We start from the raw sequence: 22,294 nt of genomic DNA on the forward strand, positions 1-22,294 counted from the left end.
ACTTGCGATAATTTCAGTTACCCAATTCCCTGGCCGCAGCCTTCAACGATCTTGTACGACCGACTTTTGTGGGTCTGGGCCTTCTTTTTTCGCCGTTGCCTTTCTGCTACTGTTAAACGCAAAATTTATGAACAATTTTCAAAAGGAGTCACGCGTTAAATGTACGACACGAACTCACGCGACATTCCCAGGGGCGGCGGGGATGGGGGTCCGCTTGCACCTGGAGCAGATCGCCAAGGGGCCGGAGGAGGATGTGGTAGATGATTTCGTTAACGCATTTGGGCCTAAAATGCGAGCCACAGAGCCTGCTTGGCCCTTTGTATTGCGCCTTGTAATATATTTTATTAACAATAAAATGTTAAGTGCCACAAGGAAGCGGCAGGGACGGATCGGCTGCTGGGGAGCGGAGACCCGGCGAGGCGCTCCTCCAGAAAGTGTTCGGATTTCGAGCCTTCACGCTGGGCCCAGGCTACTGTGTGGCTGCCCAGGGAAAAACAAAAAGCAAGCTGCAGAGGAATAAGAAAAGAAGATAAACTGCGTGCGCACATATAATCGCGCCATGAATCAAAATCACACCAGTTGGCTATATATAGATATCCGGCTAGCTGCAGCGGCGACGTGCCGAGCTAACGAGGGCAAAGCTCGCAGGAGGACACGGCCACTTTGGAGGTGTACTCGTACCACTGGAGAGCGCTCCGGTGTCGCCACTCCAAGTGCCACCTGTGCGAACCGGGATCAGCGGGCCAGAGTGCCAGAGAGCTCAAGGTATCCATGCAAATGCCAAAGGGGAGGCATTAGAATGGGGGATCGAAGATCCTAATACCCTTTTAAAGGAAGGGAAATACAAAAGGTATATGGTCTTCCATATGAGATAATTATAATCGTATATAGAGATAAACAATATATTAAATGCAATGATATATAGTGCAAATCAATGTTTAGCTTTGATCTCAGTTTAACGTTTCCTTCTATATTATTAAAGTTTTATTTGCTTTATTTTATAGTATATAATATACCCAATGATAAGTATATTTCAATTCATTGAATATGATGCAAGCGGAAACATTTTTCAGCACTTGAGCCATTGATAAGCTCAAAAATTCTGCCATTATACGTGCCGTTTGAAGAAAATACTCAATACTCGTATTGTATAGCACCATGATTCAGACATTTAAAATAAAGTGATTCAGTTTCCAAGGGAATATTTTATTATATTTTCAAAATAGAGAGTGTATAAATGTCCAATCATTAAAACTTTAGATGAAATTATAATACCCTCAGCTAGGGAATGTCGAAGACAAGAATGGAAACCTAAACCTGTTTTTTCGGCACATGCAGAATGCCACGAGTTTCCGAATTCGGTGGTTCGGTGGTTCGGTGGTTCAGTGGTGGTGCAGTACTTTTGTGGTGCGGTTGCCACCCACAATTGGTCAACAAATAGCGGTCACAATTAACCGTACGATGCAAATGCGTCGCGGGACATTGACAATGCCCATAAAGAGTCCATGCAGATGATGCTGATGGGGAAGGCCAAGATGATGCCAGGGGAGCTGGCTCTGGATTCCAGGCCTCTGTCAGCATCATCAGCGCAGCATTTATCTTGCACCCGCTACTGAAGTCGGAGGAGCGGAGGCCGGAGCAGGGATCGAGTGGCCCAATGGGTTTGGCCAACAGGAGCAGCAGCAGGTGATCAGTTCTGCACCGGGGACCACACAACATTTGCCATGTGCCTGGTCATTTATCTATTTCGGATTTATCATTGATTAATCGGCCGGCGGCGGTCGGTAGTCGGCAGTCGGCAGTCGGAGATGCCAGTAGCCAGTAGTCAGAAGTGAGTCCGATCCAGTAACCAGTCGCAGTCCAGTCCTAATCGTCGGCATATTTGCATATGTCACTTTATATAGCAAATGGCCTAGTCAATGATCGTTAAGCCGACTTCTGACTAGCTATACCCTTTGAAGGGGTGCTTTCATATGAATCAAAGGATTAAATAATTTTTAAAACATTTTAAATATTATTTTTATGATACCTAAGAAATACGAATAATTTGCAAATGTTTGTTTTTCCAATCAATCAAATTCGAAATTAAGAAAATAAAACCACCAAATCAATTCATCAATATTTATATTTATTTAGGCTCTCTAATATTTTATTACTTATTTCTCCGGAAATCCACAGCTGTAAAAGCAATGCCTCAAATTTTGAATACTTCAGCTAAACAATAATCCTATTTATAAGGGGAGAATATATAAATTAGATTATAAAGATGATGTATGAAAGAGATTCAGTGTCTGTCAGATCATAATTGAAAACCATTGTTTATAGAATTTTGTTTTAGAGCATACCCCTGATCGGTTTCCCGGTTTAATAGCCCAAACTGCTGCATGTTTTGGAACCTCCCCGAATACATTTGTGTTTGTCATAGATCGCGGCTCAATTAGCACACCCGGAGACAGCGAGATGGAGTGGCATGCACCTGTGCCGCAGCTCCGGCGGGTCAGTCGCCCCGGCTTTGGCCAGGGCAGAGGAGCTTGGCGGAGCACGTGTTAAGTGATCCGCTAATTGGCCACAGTTTCCAACTGCTGGCCGCATTCGCCATGGCCCCGAGGGCCTCGAGATCCGCGCTGTCTCCCGATTTTGACTTGTGACCAATCAGTTTTCGTGCCGCCTGTCAGCGGGCTTCTTCTGCCTTGCTGACCCTGTTCTCGCGTAATCCTGTCAAGCTGTTAAATTAATTTCTGTGCCCCCGAGTGCAGGACACCAGACGTTAGTACCTAACTAACCACATGCACCATATACATATGTGTTATGTATGTACAAAAAGGCAATCGGCTGCTGCCCTGCCCCCAAGTGCCCAGCCAATTTCGCCGTCGGCCGGTCCAGTTTTTCTAGCCGCCACTGGTTGGACCACTGCACCACAAAGTGTTATAATCCATCATCGTAATCAACGCAAAAAGTTGATAATTGTGCCGGCCGAGCCCGGTTGCCTCACTCTCTGTTTCGGCCAAATAACTGTAACTAATGGAAATTGTAACACTTTGGCAATGTATTTTTAAAAATGCAAAATTACAACCTCTTTTTGCGATGGAGCTCGAACGCTTTTCCCAGCCCCTCGGTCTTTATCTGGGGAATGAGCGTATTTATGACGCCTCGCGAGGCGTTCAAAATTGATTAGGATTAGGAGCGACTTCCCCGGACGGTTATTAAACCAGGCAGGCATGGATCTCGATGGGTATACGGGGTATTTCCATGCATTTGCTACGGAAGTTGGGATATTAACTTGGTTTTTCCATAATTTCAATATAATAACACATTATCTTATATAATCTAATTAACAAGTTCTCTCCTTATGAAGATATAATTGTTTGGCTGAAATATACAAACATTTTTATATTTAGGTTTTCATCTAATACCAATAAAAATATATATTCTCCATCAATATCCATTCAATTTCTAATATAAAAAAATATTTAAACTTAAAATAATTTTGAGGGTAACATTAAAACTAGTGAGTAAAGCTTTAATATTTTGTATATACCATCTGAACATAAGCCTGTTAGAAATGTTAATCTAAAATGGGACTTAAGAATTTTTGTATATTTTCAGTTCAAATATCTGAACATCGGGTATCAAAAAATCGCCAACCAAGTTGCAATTACTTTAATTTACCCTGTGATTACTGACGGCCGTTGAGTGGAGTTGGCCACGCATTTAAGCCAAATTATCAGGCCATATAATGCCCGGCTCCCCAATCGAGATATCCGGCTGGCCGATCCATCAAGATATTGGCTCCGAGACACGTGACTGCGAGTCGCGGAAAATTAGAGCTTGACAAACGCTTTTGGCCCCAAAAAAACATTCTCACGCAACGGCAACTGGAGAGGCTTGGTCGCCTGGTCTTTTGGCCATAAGTGAGACATTAAGCACAGTTTGCAGTCGGCTTGAACTCCGACCCAGGCCATATTTGAGCAATTTGTGGAAAGGAGCGGGGCAGCTGGTGTGGAGTATATGACCACGGCATCATTAGGAGTGGAAAACATTTGGCCAGGCACGACCCAAGGCGCTTGATTAATTGCGCTCAGTGCAGAATTTGACTTTTTTGTTGCTCAAATTGCAAGGCTGCGGCGGGCTCAGCCCGTTGCTCTGGCTTTTTAGCCAGAGTAATTACCATGCCAGCACAAAAAAAAAAAACGAAAACCGAAAACCACAATAGACTCCGACTCGGTTTCACCCATTCGATTCTATTTCAAAATGCACTTAATATGGAATTTCAAGTTCAAACATGGCCTAGGCTTTTCGCATGCTAGCCGATAGCCACCAAAGCATTTAGCCTTTTAGCCAGGCCGCTCAAAAATCCATTTGATCTGGCCGTTTTCCAGTCGACTTGAATGATGGCGAATGATGTCATCTGCCGGCTCTCAAATGGCCCCCGAGAGATCAAAGACTGTCAGATTGGCAAATCTTTTCACAAAATGTTTTGTTGTCCGCTAATTTCTACTTTAACTAATTGAATTATTTATGTGCGAGCTATGCCAGGCACGACTGGAAAGGCACTGGGGAAAAATTGTGGGGGATCAAAGTCAGGGAAATTAATATGTTTTGAGTGGGAAAAGGATCAGTTTTGGGAGAAAATAATATTTTGTTGGTCCTTAGATTGAAGATGTCTTAAAATTTGTGGTTCTTATACCACAATTTTTTATAAAATAAAACATTGAAAATTTTTATTTTTTTAAAAGAGTTGAATAGTAGATCACAAAAAATATGCAAAACTTTTATTTAGAATAGTATTTTTTTAGGATTTTTCAAAGATATTTCGTTGGTATCTCCGAGTTCTTCAATATATCTAAAAAAGAATTCAAACAATTTACATTATATATGTTTAATTTTAAAACTATAAAGTCGTTCTTTTATATGCCTAACAAATGAATAGTCTTCATTAAGTATATTGTGCAGAAAGAGAAAATATGTAAATTTTTAAAACAATTTAGTGACTATAAGGCGACTATTAATATCGTAAAAACTAATTTAGTATTTGATTTTTTTCTGAAATTTTTTTCGCTAAGTGCATTTGCAAAGTGGCCTAACGATTTGCACACCATTTTTGGCTGCCATCCCGCGTGCGTCGTCTGCGTTTCACAGTCAATTTGCATATGTCGATTGTCGTTGCAAGTTGCTTGCTGCATGTGGCACGTTGCAAGTTGCAAGTTGCCTGCCATTTGCCTTTAAACTCGGCCTGCTGCTGATCTGCGATGTTGGCCAGATCTGTGGCCAAATTATGTCGTTATTTGTGCCATTTTTGGCAAACGCCCCCTTCTGCGCCGCCGATCCATCGTCCATGATAAATTCCATGCACTTAGAGCTCTCCTCAGACTGTCTGTCAAGGAGTATGTCAATTGGCTTGCTAATGGCTGCCAATGGAGGAGTCTGCAGTAAAATCCTCTTAAAGTGTTGTAAACGATGCTCGGGCGACGGCTAACGAGCCGAGTCGGATTCAAAGCCGCGGAGATCTTGGCATTTATCATAAATTTCATGGCAGTCGCCTCATAACTGCACAGCCACAAATTTCCAAGGGAGGAGTGATGGGGTGGGAGGTGTCCATGGCCAGGGCCCAGGGCAATAGGAAGCAGCAAAGTGCAACAATTGAATAGATAATAACTCACGCCCCACCTACCCACCCACCCATCGAAGCCAACTGGGCAAAGCAACGTAATAACCAAAATACTAGCCGAAAGCCACTGACCGTTGACCACAAAGAGCGCCTATAAAAACGGGATGGGTATTGGGTTCCGAATATTTAAATGCTCTATTATTACTATCTAGTGATTTCCTATATCTAAAACTATAAGCTAACAGGAGGTTTATTATAACCTATAAGCTAATATTTAAATATTATAAAAAAGTAATGTACTTTATTCCAGATTTACTCTACGTATTTCATAACTAAATGAATTTTACCATCTTTCTGAAATTGGAAAAGGGGTTATATCTAATATAATATATGTCCGAGGGACATTGTCCATACTATATCAATAAAAAATACATTTTCCTAATCATTTTTATTATCCCTAAAATCAATGTTCCGTATTTTGTATCCTAGATTCTATCAATAGTTGGAAATTCTAAAATATCAGAGAGTAAAATACCATTTAAAGATCTGTATACCCCCCTTATAGCGTACTAACAGCAACAACAAGGCCTGTTACTGTTTGGAGCTGGCGCTGTCATATTCAAATTGCTAATATGATTGGTGTTTACAGATTAGAAAACAAATATTTCACAAATATTACCACTAATAATTTTGCCATGTAAACATGGAGCGGCGGAGGAGGATGGGCGGCATGCCCACAACCGCGATCGGCATCATTATCATCGTCGTGATGATCATGCCACATGATGAGGCCGCATAAATGCGGCAAGTGTGGCGATAACCTTTTGACTCCGATCCGCGGCCGAAAGGGGGTGCGAGATCGTTCGTATCGTTTCCTTCGGACTGGGCTTCGTTTTGTGCTAGTGCAAAACTGACAAATTGAATGAATAAAAGAGCAACAAGTGGTCTTGCGGCGGGCTGGTTAAACATTTTGAATGAAAATGCCGCAGTCGCAGTGGACTCGGCCAGAGCATGTGGCATGTAGCTAGCTGTGGCGGCCGAGGCGCAAAAACATAAATCGAAACACTTGCTGCGTGGCGCACACTGAGCGGAAATGTGCCTTAGAAACATGCCTTAAAAATGTACTGTTTTTTATTTATATCCATATATATTATTATTATACATAATTTTTTAAATATCCATGTTCTACTTATATATTTTCGCTTCACATTTTTGTCGAACCTTTAGGAGCACATTATACGTATAAAAAATCATATATATATATATAGACCCATATAATAAAATAATTATTTTAAAATATTTTTTAAAATTATATATAGTTTTTTTTTAGCGTGAAGTCCCCTCCCCTATGCTCCCTGCCTCAGATTCAACCGCCCACCGTTGGCTCAGCAGGCTGTTGTGTTTTTCTGCCCATTTGGTGCGCTTGGTGCCTTTGGTAGGTGTTGCCTTGTGCCTCGAACTCAAAGTCTCCTTGCCAGGCGCAGAGGAAAAAAACAAATGCAGCCGAGGCGTTCAAAGCCTGGAAATGAAGTCGAAAATTGCAATTCCAAAATGTTTGCCCTCGGCTATGAGGAAAATAAAAGAATCGCACAACAACAAAAGTGGAGTGCAGTGCATTGGAGTGGTCAGTCATGTGGCATCCATTCGAATCCGCACACATGTGGCCTGGGTCCTCGGAATAGAGCTCTTCCTGCCTCCTTGGCCTGCCTGGATTCGTGGCAATGTTTTCTGCGGTGTGTGTCGTTTAATGCGTGGCCGCCTCGCCAGGCGCTTTATTAATTCACTCGACGGTTGTTTAATATTTCTACCTCTCCGAGATACTCTATTTCAGGGGGCTATGATGACCACTGCAGTCAGTGAAACCCCGCTTAAAAAGATATTGCTTAATTCCCTATTCATTGGCATTCAAACTTGAAAACCTTTTGTTGGCATTTTTAAGACAAATTGAACATATATTTTCTTATAAATGATTGCGTTCGTAAGAATAAGAGGCAAGCTTCCCAGAACAGTCGGTTCTTTAGCTTGATTTGATTGATTTGAAAATTCTATGAATGAAAAATTAGTTATTTTAGCAGTACCCCTTTTTTGATTGGGCTACTTTTAATTTATATATTTAAATGTTTGAAAATATTAAGAACAAGTCCTTCTTGAGAGGTTTTTATTCTCAGAGTAAATATTTCAAATAAATGAGCCATAAATGTATTTCACATTTATTTAATAAACGTAACCTATAGCATCTCTTTGATTACCATATAGAGCATTAGTTGATCGACTTTAATTGCAATTTATTTTATTGCTGTCTCCTTTTTTGTTGCGGGTGCGGGCCTGCAATGGTTGTTGTTCCTTTTGTTCGCTGCGTTTGTGGCATAAATCGGCCCCAGGTGTCTCGACGAGCATTTCCCACGGATTAGTGCATAAATAAAGGAGGTCAGAGCGGCCCCAGAGTTAACTAGATATTTCAAATGTTGTGGCACAGGGGTCGTCATCGCCCCCGTCCGCCGCCATTCCTAGTCCCCCTTTTATTTCTACCCCCTTTCTGGGCATCCCAACCATCTTTCCTTTTGGCAATTTGACCAAATTGCTTTATTAGCCCATGTCGATCGAAATAACAGCTCAATTCGGAGCCAAGGTGGTCCTGTGGCATTTCCTTTAGCTCATTAACACCCCCCGAAAAGTAAAGGAAGAAAGGCATCCTCTCGAGCGAAGCCACACGCAGCGGTTCTCACGCTGCAAGACAAAAGCAACGGGCTCGACTTCAATTTAAGATTAGCAACAGTTAACACACAAAGGAATTGGCGGACGGGCACCGGGATCTCATAATGATAATGCCTTTAATAACAGCGGTCATCCTGCGAAAGGACCACACCAAAAGTCAGCCAGTCAGCCAGTCAGCCGGCCAGCCCGCTGATAAGATGGCCAAAAGAGCGGTCTGCGTGCTGGCCGAGATCCCTCCTCATCGATAATCGCGCATTAAGCGTGCGTATGTCACGTCACACTGAGATCGCTGGGTGCCCCTTATCCAGGGGCTGGGGGCACCTCCAGGCATCGCATCCCGGGCCCGAGATGATCCAAGATGCCGGATCGGAAAGACCTTGCCCTGGGTGCGATCGCGATAAGCGCGACTTTTGCCTCGGTACGTGCTAAACCCTTTGGGCTGCGATCATTTTAATTATACCCCATATCGGCTTGCCTGGCCACGCCCCTCAGCCCGGTACAGCCCCCTCCCCTCCTTTTAGGGCTGGGGTCAAGCAACGCAAATTACAGGCTGGGTCAATGTTTGTTTAAGCCAACCATAAATACTTAATTTGGCCAACGGTTTCGAGCTGACGAAAGGCTCAAAAAAGAAAGGAAGTAAGGGGAATGGGCTGAGTGGACTTGAAGAACGAATCGAAACATACTCTGAGGAAATCTAAATATATTTTTAAGTGGTAGAGAAATCCTAATTTAACTTTATTTAATATTTTTCAACTTTTTAAAACATTTCGCTAATTATTTTTTTAAAAATTATTATTTATTCGTAAAAAAAACAGGGGTTTTATAAAAGATTTCTGCATGATACCTTACTTGTAAATTTTATTTTCTCTGGCAACAGATTCTTTTCTGTTTTGTTAAAATTTTATTTATTTTCATTCACTATACTTTTCTGGATCTTCATCTGAGAAATATACAAGAAAAGGAAGAACCAAATTTCACACACAGAATTTACTCAAATATAATTTTGGTTAAAAAAGCAGAATACAAGAAATGGGAGGTAGTAAGTTTTGCTAATGACCTTCACTCCTCTTCCGGATCGGAATCGCGCCGCGATGTGGGAGCCGATGCATCCACCTCCAGGTAGTCGTGCACCAGCTGGCAGATGTTCTCGGAGGCCTCGTTGAAGTTGCCCTCCTCCAGCCCTTCGCCCACATAGTGATAGACGAAGGCCCGCCGCTGGTACAGCTTGTCGAACTTATTGACCAGGCGGCACCAGGCGATCCGGATGTTCGTGTTGTTCGAGATGGCCACGCAGGCGCGATTGGTGGGCGCCAGATCCCCGCCAGGCACATAGTACGGCGGCATGGGGCTCACGCCGATCTTGAAGCCCGTGGGCGACCAGTCGACGAATCGGAACGACCTGTTCCTCTTGATGTTCTCCAGCGCCGTATTGATCTCATTGGGGGCTATGTCCCCGCGGTAGAGCAGTACACTGGCCATGTACTTGCCGTGGCCGGGATTACACCTGACCATTTGGTTGCTCATCTGGAAGCACTGACCCGTCAGCTGGGCCGTCGACATATTGACAAACTGCGAGTGCGTAATGGGAACCAAGGGCGCGTAGTTGATCAGCGGATAGTGGATGCGCGGATAGGGGACAAGGTTCGTCTGCAGCTCCTGGAAACTCACGGTGGATCCGCCGCCAAAACGCTGTGAGGCTGTGAAGCTGGAAACCACCTGTCCAATGATTCTATTCAGATTCGTGTAGGTGGGTGCCGGGACATTCAGCGTATTGGCACAAATGTCGTATAGGGCCTCGTTGTCCACAATAAAGGAGACATCAGTGCAGTCCATTGAGAAATGGGCGGCCAGCAGGGCATTATAGGGCTCCACAATAACCGGTGAGATCCTGGGGATAAGAAAGGTCCCACTTGTTAGAAAAATACCATTCTAGTTTCAATGTTTTCATAATATTTCCCCCATCCCCCAAAGCTAATAAGAGCTCCCCCACTTACGAAGGCGAGGGATAGACCAGAAATTCTACAACGGTCATCTTCTTGCCAAAGTCGTCCACGAGTCTTTCCATGATGCGAGTACCCAACCCGGAACCAGAACCCCCGCCAATCGCCCGGAAGACCAGAAAACCCCTCAGGTTCCTGCAGCGATCGGCCACGCGACGAATGGCATTCATGGAGCGATCCAGCAGCTCGCTGGCCATCAGATTATAGCCCCGGGCAAAGTTACTGCCACTATCGTCCTTGCCCGAGATCAAGGTGTCCGGATGAAAGAGATTGCGGTAGGAGCCCGTGCGGATTTCATCTGTAGAAAGGGATATATGTACATTATTTTAATAATTCGAGGGGTAACAGAAACAGACCTATCACGGTGGGTTCCGTGTCAATCATCACAAGTCGAGGCTGCACGCATGGCTGATTGCTGGTGAGCTCAAAGAATGTCAGGAATGAATCGTCCATGGGCGTTTGCGTAAGCCTTCCATTGGCCAGAATTCCATGCTCCAAGCAATAGAGCTCCCAACAGGCGTTGGCTATCTGCACACCGGCCTGACCGATGTGAATCTGAATGATCTCCCCCTTTCCGGACATAGGTCATATCCTAGTCTCAACCATTAATTTTCTACGTTTTTCGAAATTCTTTTCCGAACATAAATCAACTAAATGTTCCTTGACAATCTGAACTAGGAAAACTTTCTTTCAAAAATTTTCAAGTACATCAAATTAATTTATTTTTATTATTTATTAATTTTCGGCAATCTGTATCCACATTTAAACGCGCGCCCACCTACAAGCCGACTGGTCACACCGATTTGCCAATCGATAAGCACGCGCGCTAACGTTCCGGACCGATAAAAAGTTATCGGCCCAAAACGGGTATAAGAAAAAAATTTTAAGAGGATAACGGTATAATTACACTTTTAAAAATTCCTCTCCAATTGTTTTCATTATTTTTTCACCACATTTGACTTTTGCAAGTTCAAAGTATACTTTTAAACATTTGCATACACAAAAACTCAGCCCAAGAAAACATATTGGAATTTGTTTAAGAATTAAATGTCTTATTTATTAACATTAAATAATCATAGGCGTAGCTGCTCATGTGCAGAAACGAACTCTTTTAATGACTAATTCCTGATTAGCCCAAAGATGGTAAAAAAAAACTAACTCCAACTGCAATCATACAAATAAATTTATAATTTTTTATTATAATTTTGATAATATCAGTTAAATTTAATCAATATTAGGCTGTTAAATAAATAGCTTGAGTACTTACGGCTAGTAATTAAAACGATAGCCTACGGATAAATTATAGCTAAAGTGTAATTAAGGAAATAGGCTGTGGCTATGGTAAATTTTAAGAATACTTTTCTTAATCTCATGAAAGGGAAGTCCTTAGGAGGGACTATCTGTCTCGGTCTACCATTGGAAGTACAGGTGTTATTTCGATTTGTATTATAAAAAAATGGGCTTATCTAAGGGCAATACGTAATCTGTCAATTTTGCAGAATTATCGACTTACGAATCAAGAGATATATTGAAGGACTTTTTAAAATATTGAATATTCAATTCAAAATTATGCAGTATACGATTTGGCAGAAGTGCAATAAGACAAGACCATTAGGAAGTCATTTTCAAAATTTTAACAGAATTCGATTTGAGTTTTGGCACTTTTTTCTGGAAAACGGTAGACAAATGTGATAATTTTGTATCTTTACTTATTAATGCCTTATGACTACTTTGAATATTTCTAATCGAATTCGGGAAACTAATTTAAAATTTACAAACATGCCCTAACTGCTGACATAGAATTAGAATTTTGATTTAAAATAATATAAAAATATTCAGAAATATTACACGGTAAAAAAATGACGCGTAGGGTACTCTTATTAAGAAATTAACAAAAATGTTTAGAACAATTGACAGAATCGGTAGAAGTTTTTCCAATACGATTGTTTTGAATGTTAATAATAAAGACGAAATTGCTTGCTACCGTCGAAAGATTACATTCTGCCCTTAGGATCTTTCGTCGAATAAATCGAAACATTCTTATGAGGTGATCCTAGCCCAGCAGATACTGGTCCTCGAATTCCACGTCGTCTCCGTCGTCTAATAAATGCGGCGGCAACGGCATATACGGTCCTGAATCTTGAGTAGCTTGGTTCTCCCCGCCCGTGGCCAGTTCCGTGGCCCCCTCCTGTTCTTTCTCTTCCATGGCTATTTGCTCACGGAGTAATATCATCTCGTTTTCGCCCACCACAGGATGGTGCTTACGGAGGTGCTGCTGCAGCTCACGAAGGCTGTGAAACTCTCCCGCCGCTGCAGCACCCGCCTCACTGCTCTCTTTGCACAGCTTGCAACGGATGTAGGCCGGGTGGGGCAGGTGCTGGAATCGATGGAACTGCAGCACCCACGGTCGGTTTGTCTGCAGCTCCTCGTCACAGTCCTGGCATCGATAAAGGTTCTTGCCCACCTTGTCCATGTGCAAAATGTCCAGCTTGCCGAGGCCGTGGAAATCGTTGATGTGTTCGCGCCACAGCTTTTTGCTGGTGGTTGAAAAGTTGTCTCCGCACTGCGGACACGCCAGGTGGTATATGGACCGCAGCTGCGTCTCCTGCTCCTGCTCCGTGTCATCGTCATCCAATTCGCGGTGCGGTCGATTGTCACATCGATTGGTGTCACGATTCAGGTGCTTGAAGAACATTTGCTTTCGCACAAACTCGCCGTCGCAAGTCAAGCACTTGAAGGATCGGTGCGGCAAGTGGCGGAACTTGTGCGACTGCAGCTGCCCAATGGCGCCCTTGGTGTGGGTCACAGTCACCCGCTTGTAGCACTCCAGGCACAGGTAGTGATGGTTATCGATCTGCCGGAAATTAAGGCCCTCGCGGCTGTTAAAGTTGTGCTGCTCTACGATGTGTTTGCGCCAGAAGGCATGGGAGTCAAAGTTCTGATTACACTTGGGACAGAAGTATGTGATGAAGTCCAAATCCACGGCGTTGTGGTACGAGATGCTGTCCTCCAGCGTGTTGAGACCAGCCGGTCGGGTTGGCAAGCCACCAGGCTGTGGTTTCAAGGAACGACTGCTCCCCAAGGTCGCAACAGAGGAGGAGCAACCCGGTGGAGAGGGCGCTGCCGGTGGTGGGGTGGGCAGTCTGGGCTTCTCCCGACTGTAGCGGCCATATTCCTTTTTCGGTTTGGTGATCATCGGCAGCGTCTCCCTGTCGTAGACGCCGTGACGGGCCCTCAAATGTGCAGCTATGTTCGGCTTGTGATTGTAGCAGGTGCCGCAGATCAGGCACTTTAGATACAGCCGGTAGGGTAGGTGGCGGAAGTGATGGTCCTGCAAGCCCTTCAGCTTGGAGTTGGCCACAATATCATTGCACTGGGTACACTGGTATCTAAACTTATCCAACTGCCGCATGTTTAGGTAATGTCGCTTGTCAAAGTTATGCACCTCGTTGATGTGACGACGCCACTCGTACTGGGTCTTGTACTCCATGCCGCAAGAGGGGCACAGGAAGATGTAGCTTTGCTCCACGGTAGGACAAGAAGTTGGGTCCGTTGCTCGCGCGTTCAGCAGTTTCTGTCGACGCCTTTTCAGATCCGCCTTCCTGCACCGGGTATCGATGAGGTGATTCCGGACGGCTGCCGTTGTGGGAAAGAGTGCGGAGCAGTGTATGCACTTGTAGCGATGTTTATTTTTATGTGGGGCTGGTGATGGTGGCGATGAAGGCTGAGCAATTGGAAAATCTTCCTCCTCCGCCTGCATCTGTTCGCCAAAGTCGTTTTCCTCCTCCATGCTTCCTTGCTCAACATCGTCCAGGTAGATTATCTCGTACGTTTCATTGGCTACAGTCACGATCTGCTTGCGCGGCTGCTTGGCGGGCGTCAAAATCGGAGCTGGTGGTCCAGGTCCTCCCGGCTTTTGTGGGCACCCAACGCGATGATAGGTGGCCAGATGCTTCACGAGACCCTTTCTGTCTGTGTATGACTTGTGACACTTGCGACACCTAGCGTACGCCTTGAATGGAAGATGCGTGATCCTGTGCTGCTGGGCATTCTGGATGCCGTAAGCATTGGTAATGATTTTGTCGCACTCAGTGCACTTCAGCTGCCGTTCGTTGATCATCTCGAAATTCAGCTTGGTCAGATCGTTCATGTTGTGGGCCATAACCACATGGGCGCGCCAATGCTTCTTCTCAATGAACTCCTTGCCGCACTGCGGACAGAGATAATCGATGTGGGGCTCGAAAATGTCGTCGCTGCTGATGCGACCGCCGCGTCTGGGAGCGTCCTCAAAGTAGGGTGAGTCTTCGTCCAAGAGAGCGCCATTTCCCTCGCCGTTTCCTCCATCCTCGCCGCATTCGTCCTCCGCCATTATGGTCAACGGAGCTTCAGCGTCTTCCTCAGAATCCTCGGTCATCAGCGTGTTCATATGATGATGCAAAAGCAGATGTCTGATCACTTCCTGATGATCCGTGTAGCCCTTGTAGCACAGTTTACAGCGCACCCACTGGGGCTGCGACAAATGGCTGAATTTGTGGGCGCGCAACGATTTAATGGTGTTGGGGGTCACGATCTTCAAGATGAGAGAAGGGATGAGTAAAAAGAATCAAAATAGGTTTAGTTTAATAATAGGGTTAGAAAAGGAAAAGGTAGCTTACCTTTTTGCACTCCAGGCACTGCATCTGCATGTCCACGCTCCGGAAATTGAGTCCCCGCCGGCTGACATAGTCGTGAACGAACTCGATGTGCTGGCTCCACTGGGCGTGGGTGTCGCACTCGGTGCCGCAGTCAGGGCACATGTAGTGTATGTAGTCCTCGCAGAGTTCGGCTGCTCCTCGACTGCTAGTCGATTTTTTCTTGGCAACCTCCCCGGGCAAAGGCTGCTCCAGGGGCACAACCTCATCGCCATCCGGCTCGAGCAGCTCATTCCGCACCTCGATGTGATCTAGGTCCTCCTCGAAGTCATTATTCTCTCGGAAACTCTTCTCCCGCTGCAACTGCTCGGTGCGTGATTCGCGAACCCGTGTCTTGCGTCCCGCAGCATTGTAGCCCTCCCGCATCATGGCCACCACTTCGTCGCAATGAACCATGCGCAGGTGCACCATTAGGTCTTGCCTTTAATGGAGAATCACATTTAAAAGGATTGCCTGAATTGGACTGATTCTGAGCATTACCTGTACTTGTACTCCCGCTTGCAGAGGTAGCACTTGGTGCACCTGAAGGGCAGGTGCGTGAACTTGTGCTTCAGCAGGTTCTCCCGGCTGTGCATGGCGATACGCTTGTTACACTCCCTGCAGCGCTGATAGAGCTTGTCCAGCGGCGTGAAGTTCAGACCGCGCAGGGTGTTGTACTTGTGGATGTGGTTCATGTGCCGCTTCCAGTGGTCCTGTTGCCGAAACTCACCGCCGCAGGCGGGGCATATATAGACCACGCCCAGCTCGTAGTTGATGAGTACACCGTTCTCATCGGTGGCATTAATCTGCGAGGTCGTGGGCCGCACAGAGAGTCCAGGACCCAGTCTGGGACGACCCACTTGGCCGGGAAACGAGTGGCGCTGCATGGGGGGACGCAATGGATGGGCCATTGGTCCAGCTGGAGCCAAAACCGGATGCTGTGGCTCTGCCAGGCTCACATTGGGTGCCATTTCGAAGTCAAAGAGGGCATCGTCGTCGGGATCGGGTGGCTTAGGCCCCTTGGAGCCGGCATCCCCGTAGTGCTCCTCCTCCTCCTCCCGTTCGTCATCCTCGCCATCCAGCAGGTCATCAATGGCATCGCCTGCTAGGATCTCCGAATCGCCAGGAAAATCATCATTGCCATTGAATTGCTCGCCGTCCGTCAGTTCCGCCTCCGGCTCTCCCTCCTCGAAGTCGGTGGAGAACATCGACGTCCACAGATCCATGCCCTCCATTTTTGGCCAGCGAAGAGGTTGTTGTGCGACAGCTTGCGTCTGCAACCGCGTCTTAAGAGTGTGAGTGCGTGTGCGTGAGAACTAGTTTTCGTATCCTATGCCACAATTGGCCAAAAGACAACTGGCTGGTTTTTCACTGTGCGGGTCTCTTCTCGGGTATTCCGGACACCAGCTTCCATCTTCACCGCCGCTGCAGTCGCGCACTCTTCACTTGGTCCGTTTGCATCGGCTTTTGGCTTACTGGGGCATCGGCAATATGGCAAAAAATACAACTTTTTCTAGTCTGCAAAAATCAGAGCCATTTTGTTTGCGGCGTCGCGGGGTCACGGGCCGCGAATAAACTGTGACGGCGCGACGCAGAGTTGCCAGACCACATGAGTGGAAATCGCTGTGTAATAATCGATAATCGTTTAAGTTTTCAAAAACCTTATTGTCACCAAAGTGACGTGGATCGTAAACAAAAAACCACTAAAAAATGATTTTTTGACAAAATCTGAGTTTAAAAAAATGACTAAAAATGCGAAAATTCTTCAAAAAATAAATTGTCCCCAAAGTGACGAGGATCGTTAGCATTTTCAGCACACATTTCAAAACAGTCGGTCTTTTAGCTGTACGACTTCATTTGACTAAACTAAAAACAAAAAACCACTAAAAAATTAGAATTTTTTGACAAAATCTGAGTTTAAAAAAATGACGACCCCCACCCTTACAAAAAACTCGAAAATTCTTCAAAAAATGAATTGTCCCCAAAGTGACGAGGATCGTTAGCATTTTTAGCACACGTTTCAAAACAGTCGGTCTTTTAGCTGTACGACTACATTTGACTAAACTGCAAACAAAAAACCACTAACAAATTAGAATTTTTTGACAAAATCTGAGTTTAAAAAAATGACGACCCCCACCCTTACAAAAAATGCGAAAATTCTTCAAAAAATAAATTGTCTTCAAAGTGACGAGGATCGTTAGCATTTTCAGCACACATTTCAAAACAGTCGTTCTTTTAGCTGTACGACTACATTTGACTAAACTGCAAACAAAAAACCACTAAAAAATTAGAATTTTTTGACAAAATCGGAGTTTAAAAAAATGACGACCCCCACCCTTACAAAAAATGCGAAAATTCTTCAAAAAATAAATTGTCTCCAAAGTGACGAGGATCGTTAGCATTTTTAGCACACGTTTCAAAACAGTCGGTCTTTTAGCTGTACGACTACATTTGACTAAACTGCAAACAAAAAACCACTAAAAAATTAGAATTTTTTGACAAAATCTGAGTTTAAAAAAATGACGACCCACACCCTTACTAAAAATGCGAAAATTCTTCAAAAAATAAATTGTCCCCAAAGTGACGAGGATCGTTAGCATTTTCAGCACACATTTCAAAACAGTCGGTCTTTTAGCTGTACGACTACATTTGACTAAACTGCAAACAAAAAACCACTAAAAAATTAGAATTTTTTGACAAAATCTGAGTTTAAAAAAATGACGACCCACACCCTTACTAAAAATGCGAAAATTCTTCAAAAAATAAATTGTCCCCAAAGTGACGAGGATCGTTAGCATTTTCAGCACACATTTCAAAACAGTCGGTCTTTTAGCTGTACGACTTCATTTGACTAAACTGCAAACAAAAAACCACTAAAAAATTAGAATTTTTTGACAAAATCTGAGTTTAAAAAAATGACGACCCCCACCCTTACAAAAAACTCGAAAATTCTTCAAAAAATGAATTGTCCCCAAAGTGACGAGGATCGTTAGCATTTTTAGCACACGTTTCAAAACAGTCGGTCTTTTAGCTGTACGACTACATTTGACTAAACTGCAAACAAAAAACCACTAACAAATTAGAATTTTTTGACAAAATCTGAGTTTAAAAAAATGACGACCCCCACCCTTACAAAAAATGCGAAAATTCTTCAAAAAATAAATTGTCCTCAAAGTGACGAGGATCGTTAGCATTTTCAGCACACATTTCAAAACAGTCGGTCTTTTAGCTGTACGACTTCATTTAACTAAACTGCAAACCAAAAACCACTAAAAAATTAGAATTTTTTGACAAAATCTGACTTTAAAAAAATGACGACCCGCACCCTTACAAAAAATGCGAAAATTCTTCCAAAAATAAATTGTCTTCAAAGTGACGAGGATCGTTAGCATTTTCAGCACACATTTCAAAACAGTCGGTCTTTTAGCTGTACGACTTCATTTGACTAAACTAAAAACAAAAAACCACTAAAAAATAATAATTTTTTGACAAAATCTGAGTTTAAAAAAATGACGACCCCCACCCTTACAAAAAATGCGAAAATTCTTCAAAAAATAAATTGTCTTCAAAGTGACGAGGATCGTTTGCATTTTCAGCACACATTTCAAAACAGTCGTTCTTTAGCTGTACGACTTCATTTGACTAAACTAAAAACAAAAAACCACTAAAAAATAATAATTTTTTGACAAAATCTGAGTTTAAAAAAATGACGACCCCCACCCTTACTAAAAATGCGAAAATTCTTCAAAAAATAAATTGTCCCCAAAGTGACGAGGATCGTTAGCATTTTCAGCACACATTTCAAAACAGTCGGTCTTTTAGCTGTACGACTTCATTTGACTAAACTGCAAACAAAAAACCACTAAAAAATTAGAATTTTTTGACAAAATCTGAGTTTAAAAAAATGACGACCCCCACCCTTACAAAAAACTCGAAAATTCTTCAAAAAATGAATTGTCCCCAAAGTGACGAGGATCGTTAGCATTTTTAGCACACGTTTCAAAACAGTCGGTCTTTTAGCTGTACGACTACATTTGACTAAACTGCAAACAAAAAACCACTAACAAATTAGAATTTTTTGACAAAATCTGAGTTTAAAAAAATGACGACCCCCACCCTTACAAAAAATGCGAAAATTCTTCAAAAAATAAATTGTCCTCAAAGTGACGAGGATCGTTAGCATTTTCAGCACACATTTCAAAACAGTCGGTCTTTTAGCTGTACGACTTCATTTAACTAAACTGCAAACCAAAAACCACTAAAAAATTAGAATTTTTTGACAAAATCTGACTTTAAAAAAATGACGACCCGCACCCTTACAAAAAATGCGAAAATTCTTCCAAAAATAAATTGTCTTCAAAGTGACGAGGATCGTTAGCATTTTCAGCACACATTTCAAAACAGTCGGTCTTTTAGCTGTACGACTTCATTTGACTAAACTAAAAACAAAAAACCACTAAAAAATAATAATTTTTTGACAAAATCTGAGTTTAAAAAAATGACGACCCCCACCCTTACAAAAAATGCGAAAATTCTTCAAAAAATAAATTGTCTTCAAAGTGACGAGGATCGTTTGCATTTTCAGCACACATTTCAAAACAGTCGTTCTTTAGCTGTACGACTTCATTTGACTAAACTAAAAACAAAAAACCACTAAAAAATAATAATTTTTTGACAAAATCTGAGTTTAAAAAAATGACGACCCCCACCCTTACAAAAAACTCGAAAATTCTTCAAAAAATGAATTGTCCCCAAAGTGACGAGGATCGTTAGCATTTTTAGCACACGTTTCAAAACAGTCGGTCTTTTAGCTGTACGACTACATTTGACTAAACTGCAAACAAAAAAACGCTAAAAAATTAGAATTTTTTGAAAAAATCTGAGTTTAAAAAAATGACGACCCCCACCCTTACACAAAATGCGAAAATTCTTCAAAAAATAAATTGTCCTCAAAGTGACGAGGATCGTTAGCATTTTCAGCACACATTTCAAAACAGTCGTTCTTTTATCTGTACGACTTCAGTTAACTAAACTGCAAACAAAAAACCACTAAAAAATAATAATTTTTTTACAAAATCTGAGTTTAAAAAAATAACGACCCGCACCCTTACAAAAAACTCGAAAATTCTTCAAAAAAAAAAATGGCCCCAAAGTGACGCGTATCGTTAGCATTTTTAGCACACATTTCAAAGCAGTCGTTCTTTTAGCTGTACGACATCATTTAACTAAACTGCAAACCAAAAACCACTAAAAAATTAGAATTTTTTGACAAAATCTGAGTTTAAAAAAATGACGACCCCCACCCTTACAAAAAATGCGAAAATTCTTCAAAAAATAAATTGTCCTCAAAGTGACGAGGATCGTTAGCATTTTCAGCACACATTTCAAAACAGTCGGTCTTTTAGCTGTACGACTTCATTTAACTAAACTGCAAACCAAAAACCACTAAAAAATTAGAATTTTTTGACAAAATCTGACTTTAAAAAAATGACGACCCGCACCCTTACAAAAAATGCGAAAATTCTTCCAAAAATAAATTGTCTTCAAAGTGACGAGGATCGTTAGCATTTTCAGCACACATTTCAAAACAGTCGGTCTTTTAGCTGTACGACTTCATTTGACTAAACTAAAAACAAAAAACCACTAAAAAATAATAATTTTTTGACAAAATCTGAGTTTAAAAAAATGACGACCCCCACCCTTACAAAAAATGCGAAAATTCTTCAAAAAATAAATTGTCTTCAAAGTGACGAGGATCGTTTGCATTTTCAGCACACATTTCAAAACAGTCGTTCTTTAGCTGTACGACTTCATTTGACTAAACTAAAAACAAAAAACCACTAAAAAATAATAATTTTTTGACAAAATCTGAGTTTAAAAAAATGACGACCCCCACCCTTACAAAAAACTCGAAAATTCTTCAAAAAATGAATTGTCCCCAAAGTGACGAGGATCGTTAGCATTTTTAGCACACGTTTCAAAACAGTCGGTCTTTTAGCTGTACGACTACATTTGACTAAACTGCAAACAAAAAAACGCTAAAAAATTAGAATTTTTTGAAAAAATCTGAGTTTAAAAAAATGACGACCCCCACCCTTACACAAAATGCGAAAATTCTTCAAAAAATAAATTGTCCTCAAAGTGACGAGGATCGTTAGCATTTTCAGCACACATTTCAAAACAGTCGTTCTTTTATCTGTACGACTTCAGTTAACTAAACTGCAAACAAAAAACCACTAAAAAATAATAATTTTTTTACAAAATCTGAGTTTAAAAAAATAACGACCCGCACCCTTACAAAAAACTCGAAAATTCTTCAAAAAAAAAAAATGGCCCCAAAGTGACGCGTATCGTTAGCATTTTTAGCACACATTTCAAAGCAGTCGTTCTTTTAGCTGTACGACATCATTTAACTAAACTGCAAACCAAAAACCACTAAAAAATTAGAATTTTTTGACAAAATCTGAGTTTAAAAAAATGACGACCCGCACCCTTACAAAAAATGCGAAAATTCTTCCAAAAATAAATTGTCTTCAAAGTGACGAGGATCGTTAGCATTTTCAGCACACATTTCAAAACAGTCGGTCTTTTAGCTGTACGACTTTATTTGACTAAACTAAAAACAAAAAACCACTAAAAAATAATAATTTTTTGACAAAATCTGAGTTTAAAAAAATGACGACCCCCACCCTTACAAAAAATGCGAAAATTCTTCAAAAAATAAATTGTCTTCAAAGTGACGAGGATCGTTAGCATTTTCAGCACACATTTCAAAACAGTCGTTCTTTTAGCTGTACGACTTCATTTGACTAAACTAAAAACAAAAAACCACTAAAAAATAATAATTTTTTGACAAAATCTGAGTTTAAAAAAATGACGACCCCCACCCTTACAAAAAACTCGAAAATTCTTCAAAAAATGAATTGTCCCCAAAGTGACGAGGATCGTTAGCATTTTTAGCACACGTTTCAAAACAGTCGGTCTTTTAGCTGTACGACTACATTTGACTAAACTGCAAACAAAAAACCACTAAAAAATTAGAATGTTTTGAAAAAATCTGAGTTTAAAAAAATGACGACCCCCACCCTTACACAAAATGCGAAAATTCTTCAAAAAATAAATTGTCCTCAAAGTGACGAGGATCGTTAGCATTTTCAGCACACATTTCAAAACAGTCGGTCTTTTAGCTGTACGACTTCATTTGACTAAACTAAAAACAAAAAACCACTAAAAAATAATAATTTTTTGACAAAATCTGAGTTTAAAAAATGACGACCCCCACCCTTACTAAAAATGCGAAA

General features: G+C 42.0%; 2 protein-coding genes across 2 annotated transcripts; both read right to left on the reverse strand.

Annotated features, from left to right (window-relative positions):
- Window positions 1-9,291: 9,291 nt before the first annotated feature.
- LOC108023593 (tubulin alpha-3 chain) lies at window positions 9,292-10,995 on the reverse strand. Its single transcript, XM_017093201.3, has 3 exons — window positions 10,680-10,995; window positions 10,318-10,621; window positions 9,292-10,211 (listed from the first exon to the last, which is right to left on the reverse strand). The coding sequence occupies exons 1-3, from the start codon at window positions 10,903-10,905 to the stop codon at window positions 9,383-9,385; spliced, it is 1,359 nt and encodes a 452-aa protein (XP_016948690.1). The 5' UTR covers window positions 10,906-10,995; the 3' UTR covers window positions 9,292-9,382.
- A 493-nt stretch (window positions 10,996-11,488) lies between these two features.
- Window positions 11,489-16,560, reverse strand: LOC108024968 (zinc finger protein Xfin). The gene is made up of 3 exons (XM_017095211.3): window positions 15,495-16,560; window positions 14,979-15,435; window positions 11,489-14,893 (listed from the first exon to the last, which is right to left on the reverse strand). Exons 1-3 carry the CDS (start codon window positions 16,226-16,228, stop codon window positions 12,377-12,379), a joined length of 3,708 nt encoding a protein of 1,235 aa, XP_016950700.3. The 5' UTR covers window positions 16,229-16,560; the 3' UTR covers window positions 11,489-12,376.
- Window positions 16,561-22,294: the final 5,734 nt, after the last annotated feature.

Source organism: Drosophila biarmipes, chromosome 3R (assembly GCF_025231255.1).
Source record: "Drosophila biarmipes strain raj3 chromosome 3R, RU_DBia_V1.1, whole genome shotgun sequence".
NCBI classification, from domain to species: domain Eukaryota; kingdom Metazoa; phylum Arthropoda; class Insecta; order Diptera; family Drosophilidae; genus Drosophila; species Drosophila biarmipes.

Coding starts and splice junctions, on each gene's coding strand:
- LOC108023593 (XM_017093201.3), bottom strand. CDS start 10,905: ATGTCCGGAAAGGGGGAGATCATTCAGATTCACATCGGTCAGGCCGGT. Junction 10,622..10,679: donor CACGGAACCCACCGTGATAG/GTCTGTTTCTGT, acceptor CCCTTTCTACAG/ATGAAATCCGCACGGGCTCC. Junction 10,212..10,317: donor CTGGTCTATCCCTCGCCTTC/GTAAGTGGGGGA, acceptor TCTTATCCCCAG/GATCTCACCGGTTATTGTGG.
- LOC108024968 (XM_017095211.3), bottom strand. CDS start 16,228: ATGGAGGGCATGGATCTGTGGACGTCGATGTTCTCCACCGACTTCGAG. Junction 15,436..15,494: donor AAGCGGGAGTACAAGTACAG/GTAATGCTCAGA, acceptor TCTCCATTAAAG/GCAAGACCTAATGGTGCACC. Junction 14,894..14,978: donor AGTGCCTGGAGTGCAAAAAG/GTAAGCTACCTT, acceptor CTCATCTTGAAG/ATCGTGACCCCCAACACCAT.